Source organism: Nuphar pumila, chromosome 3, assembly GCF_984573655.1.
Source record: "Nuphar pumila chromosome 3, dmNupPumi1.hap1.1, whole genome shotgun sequence".
Classification (NCBI taxonomy): Eukaryota; Viridiplantae; Streptophyta; class Magnoliopsida; order Nymphaeales; family Nymphaeaceae; genus Nuphar; species Nuphar pumila.
Genome location: NC_143251.1, coordinates 136,220,033 through 136,226,032, shown reverse-complemented (window position 1 = coordinate 136,226,032; position 6,000 = coordinate 136,220,033). Strand labels below are relative to the sequence as shown.

The following is a 6,000-nucleotide window of genomic DNA, read 5'->3' as shown; positions in this document are numbered from 1 at the left end:
CACTGAATCTATTTATAGGATCAAATTTAATCAAAACAAGTTGCAGTGATAAAATCTCAGGTTGAGTATGATGTTAGGATGACCGGATCTCATTTCCTTTAAAAAAATACATATGGTTCTGCGGGAGAGTACTTCCCCACGGAGTACTGAACGAGAGGGTTTTCATATGGGCTCCACTGGGACTTACAGTGGCGCTGTGGCGGTATTTATTTCACCCACTACAGGAAAAAAAACCATTTTCATACGAAAATGTGTCCTTTTCCTGATTGATTAAGCTAAGCAAATGGGATCTAAAAGTAAAGTTTTTTTTTTCAGATGAGAACTTAATGTTTCAGACAACAAAAGGGCAAAATTATAAAAAACAATTGGTCATATTTGTCATATTTTCTAATTCAAGGCCAATCTTGGTATTGTACCTAAACATAGTGCTATCTATGTATTTATCGGTAAGCATATTAGAATGAAGTCAAATCACATGACAGTATTGCGTAGCCCCACCACACTTGTTGCTTATGTTTAGACAAGAATCATGTTAGAAAGTTCAAGGGAGAACTAAGGAACTCCCTATCTAGACTCATCAGGGAAGTTTTTTTGAGCAAAATCTAACCTTATATGTGTTCAACATGGTCAGTATAGTAGGAATAGACCACTGGATCATATTTTTTTGACATAAAAATACAATTTCTTGAGTGTTGAAATTTTGTACATTGTAGGTTGTTGATTTTTTAACCCGCGAAAAATGTCACGTACACTTCATAAAAACATGATCCAAAGGTCAAGTTCTATTAAACCAAACACATAAAACACATCTAGAGGGTTGATATGCTAAAAATATTAATGTTTTTCACTAGGGGTTCCTTACCCATGAGGGCAGCAAACTTTGATACAACCCTAAAAAGAGAAACACTCAGGTGGGGGTGGCGATGAGCTAGTAGGGGCTTTGCTTCAAGCGTAAGATAGGGAGGACCACTGACCTCAGCGGCTGAGGGTGTGTTAAGAGGGCGAGGAACCAGGGAAAACACACACACACACACACACACACACACACATATATATATATATATATATATATATATATATATATATATATATAGAGAGAGAGAGAGAGAGAGAGAGAGAGAGAGTAATGCACTCCTTTTGCCCACCTTCTCGTTCTGCCCTCTCAAAAATCATTTTTTCTCACATCTAACACCATAAGTGTGATCTATAGGTTTTGTTTAGTAAGAACCGGCTTTTGGATCACTGGAATCTGACTTGTATGCGGGTTTTTTCAGTGATCCAAAATCAATAGCTCAGAAAATACCAGTTTTTTTCCACTCATATAAACATGTTTTTTGGTCAAAAAAACATGATTCAAGAGTTGATTTCCACTAAATTGAGCATGATAAACACATCTAACTGTTCAGATCTTTCATAAAACACTTCAAAACTATGATTTCAAACAAGAATTGAAACCTAATATGTTCAGTTCTCATATATATATATATATATATATATAGATAGAGAGAAAGAGAGAGATGTTAACAGATCAGATTTTATCTGATATCCATCCAAAGCCGATTCCATTTAATTAGTTGGATTTGGTAAGCCAAAACCATTTCCAACTATAATCAGATGCAAATATGGTTTTCATTTTTTGTTACTGAGTTGGATATCCTAATTTGGTGGATATCTGAATTCAGTTACATGTAAAAAACTGGATATGGTATGAGCTTTTCACCATCCAGATTTGAATCTGAATTCGACTCCGGTTAGCTAACATCCGATTAGTCAAATCTGGTATTGGTCATGTCTAACCCGAATCTGAACAATTTACATCCCTAATGGAAAGGGACTAGCCTTCTTTTTTTGTTTTTACTTTTAGGGAGCTTAGACCCATATAATTTATACGGATCCAGATTTTATATGATTTTTTTTTCTTTCTTTTAAATCTTGGGAGAGCCTGGTCCTTAGGCCCTGGTATTATAAGGCAGTCACCAGCATCCGATCAAACGCCACTGCGTACGAGTGTGTCCATAACTTTCAGAGGTATGCCACATAAGGCAAGGTAGTCGTGGGGCCGGGTTTTTCATCGCTTTGGCAAGGGTTCCCCGTTATTAAAAAAAAAAAAAAGACAAAGTAGTCACCAGCATAGTGACAAACATTTTTTTTTTCGGCAAAATCTCATTTTTCAAAAACTCGTGAGAAATTAAAAAATTCTCATAAATCTTGCATTTTTTCGGCAAAATCTCAGCAATAAAAATAAATTAATAAAAAAATAAAAAATGGTTTTTTATAAGAAAATATTAATAAAAATTATTTAAAATAAAAATACACAGTTTTTTCATGATAAATAGTCATTTGAACATAAATATCACGTTTAAATCGTGGTATTTATGTTTTTTCATAAATCTCGCGATATTTTAAAATTCTCGCAAGAAATTGCCGTTTTAAACTTTCAGGCAATTTCTCGCGATATTTTAAAATTCTCGCAAGAAATTGTCGTTTTAAACTTTCAGGCAATCTCTCGCGATATTTGTAACTATGGTGACCAGAGCAGTTTCCATAATCTCTCTCTCTCTCTCTCTCTCTCTCTCTCTCTCTCTCTCCAACAGCCCCGTGCTACTCTAAACTCTCTCTACACACACGTTACATGGAAAGGAACTTTCTCTAGACACCCACACACACACACACAGTAGGAAGTCCAACAGTAGGGTTGTAGATTGTGGTTAACTTGAAATGGTGAGTTCAATTTCACCAAGCCAACATCTCTCAGGTTCTTTCATCTACAAACCCAACCCAGACATCCCTCTTCTTCGATCACCCACCTCAAATTACAAGCTCAAAACCAACACCAAGAAACCACCATCACCACAACTGCACACCTCAACCTCCACTGCATCAGATGTTCTGCGTCTGATGGACAGCCTCCGACTCCCCATCAACTCAGACATCTACTCTTCACTCTTGCACGAATGCACCCAAACCAGATCCTTGATCGACGGTGCAGAGGTCCATGCCCACATAAACCGGACCTGTTTCGAGCCCGGAATCCGGCTGGCGAACCGATTGATCGTCATGTATTTAGCCTGCGGCTGCTTCGACGATGCCCGGCAAGTGTTCGACGTAATGTCGAAACGAGATTCCGTCTCGTGGGCTGCCATCATACTGGGTGGAGTGGAGCGCAATATGTGCCAAGAAGCCGTTAGGTTATTCGTTCAAATGCAAGAGCAAGGCATTGTGCCAAATGAACTGATCCTAGTTAGCATTCTTAGAGCTTGCCGATCAAGTTTCGGAATCGGAAAGCAAGTTCATGGACTGGCATTGAAGATGGGAATGACAAATCATCCGTTTGTCGCGAGCTCGCTCGTGGACTTGTATGGGAAGAATGGTTGTTTGGAGAACCTGTGCAGATTGTTCAATGAAACAGTGAAAAGAGATACTGTGCTATGGACTGGAATTATGGTATGCTATAACAGAGAAGGGTGTTTCAATGAGGTTATCAGAACTTTCAATGAGATGAGAAGAGCCGGAAAGAAGGGAAACCATTTCACCTTTTCGACTGTTCTTCGTGCTTGTGCTGGAATCGGCAATGGCCAAACAGGAATGCAAGTTCATGCAGGGGCTGTTAAGGCTGGGGTTGATCAGAATGTGTTTGTTGGGACCAGCATGATCAGCATGTATGGGAAGTGTGGGCTTCTGAAGGAAGCTCACCAAGTGTTTGAGGGCATGGCTGAGAGAAACACTGCATGTTGGAATGCCATGCTTGGTGCATATGCCCAACAGGAATGCTGCTATCAAGCGCTCAAGTTACTGTATCAAATGAAGGCTCGAGGTGTGAAACCGCACCAGCCACAGATCGATAAAATCATGATCTCTTGTGGAAGTTCAAGAAATCAATCGTCTATAAACAATGGAGACCATGTATAGTTTAATGTTCCCAAGTATTGAAAAGTGTAAAAGTGCAAGACCATGGTTATACATATCAGCAATATTTTGCAAATAGCGTGATTTTTGTTATGATATTTTTAGAAACGAATAAAGTGTTCATAAAATCGTGATATTTTCACAATCCTAAGAGACTAACACTACGCCCTCCCTACTCTTTATAATTGAAAGAGTAATTTACAGAAAGCTGCCTAACTTATCAGCTATTTACAGAAAAGTCACCAATGTTTCAGTTATTACATTCTACTGCCTGCTTTATTTAAATTCATTTCAAGAATCTGCCTGAGATCTTAAATGGCATTCCTGTTCTTTTTCCATAAACAACTCATCTAATGTCATCTTATCGTGATGCAAATTAATAATGAAGGCATTTCAGTCATTTGTCTGACTAAACGAAGATCAAAGATCAATGAATGATTTTAAGACCAAGAGTCTCCTTGAAACATAACCTAAAAAACAAAAGCAGGCAAGTATATGTTATTTCTGAAATGTTCAACTTTTGTAAATTGCTTTATTTTAAAAATCTGTTCATGTTTTTGTTCGCTCCTTAAATCTCGTCGGTCCAATTGACTTTTTACCAAGATCATACTGGAAAACATAAAATTTAATTTTATTGCAAGATTTTTCCTTACCAAGAAGTGAAGCTGTCAACGGGTCAGGTACCCAACCCGTCTAGGTATACCCGCCAACCCAAATAATATATTGCCGGGTTCAAGTTTTGTAGGGGTCATGAAAATGAAATCCCAAACCCAGACCTGCATAACCGCAGAAACTTTTTTCTGCTGAAAATACATATAAAACACTCAGGTCGGGTTGGTTATCCCGCAAAAAAAATGGGTCAGGCCAGGTAGCTGGCAAAAATCATAACCCAAACCCAGCCTGCATATTTAAGGTCAGGTTGGGGTGGACCCAAATGTTATCCAGGTATGCACTTTTTATGTCCATACCCATAAATTCAGGTTCAGGTCAGATTGCTTAACTCAAATAACATATTTTATGACTCCCTCCCAAATGTTATCTAGATTAAGCATGTTTTGTCTGCGATTCCAAAAATTTTCATGTCGATTTGTGTCATGCCTGTCAACATTGAGCACCAGCTTAAGCGCATCCTGTCAAGGTTTTTGTGATGTAAATGAACCTTATAAGAGGCACTTGGTGGGATGAAACTCCATCGTTATGCCAAGTACTATGGCTGGCTTAAGAATCTTTGTTTTGCGTAAAAGGAATGTGACTTGACTCTGAAGTAGTGTTGGTTGCCTCATACTTCACAGGATGCATGTGCAAACTTCTTCCGACTGAAATATAGTCAAATCGATTCACTTCGTGGACCATACACATCGCATTTGAAGAAAATATGATTTAAGGCATTGCTATTGTTTTTTGACAAGGATTTGAACGTGGGGGTAGACGAATCTTGGCTTCAATGGGCAGTCTTTAATGCAAGAGTTTTCTAAGTCGACAGGGTCTACAGTTCTCTTTTACCTCCAGGGCCGAGCTGACTCCCCAACAATGCTTTATGGGCAAAGAGACCATCTCCAAAGACCAAGGTATTGGCTTGGTTGATTCTTAATGACCGGATTCAGACCCATAACAACATAGGAGGATGGGTTTTCAGTTGGTGTGTGCTTTGTTGACAGGTTGAAAAAACTACATCTTTTTTTGTTATGTGCAATGTTTGCAATGTTGAGAATTGTTTTCTAAAACTTGGACTCCATAAGTTGTTGTGTAGGAGGGTCACTTTGCGTTGGATCTTATCATCGACCCTAGATGCGAAAAGAAGTGGAAGACTATTTGGAGAGTTTGGTTATTTAGAGTGTAGTGATTCAGATGAATGGCCAGAAATGATGCAAATTTTTGAGATATCCCATTCAACCTTAACCGTCTGACTGATAAGGTCTTGGCTTATGTGTATGCTATCCTCCACATATACCTCAAAGACCTGCCTCTGCCACCAACCGATCCCCATCTAGATGTCTCGTCCTGGATGAGTTTTCTGTTTGTGTGCTAATGGTGTTCTCATGTTGCTGTTGTGGTTGTGGGACTCAACACTTTGTTGAGTTTCACTTTTAAGTT

The 6,000-nt window shown here is 38.7% G+C and overlaps 1 protein-coding gene across 1 annotated transcript; it reads left to right on the top strand.

Annotated features, from left to right (window-relative positions):
• Positions 1 to 2,718: 2,718 nt before the first annotated feature.
• Positions 2,719 to 3,909, top strand: LOC149843977 (pentatricopeptide repeat-containing protein At1g31790-like). The gene has a single exon (XM_090001003.1). It carries the CDS (start codon positions 2,719 to 2,721, stop codon positions 3,907 to 3,909), a length of 1,191 nt encoding a protein of 396 aa, XP_089857129.1.
• The last annotated feature ends 2,091 nt before the right edge of the window (positions 3,910 to 6,000 follow it).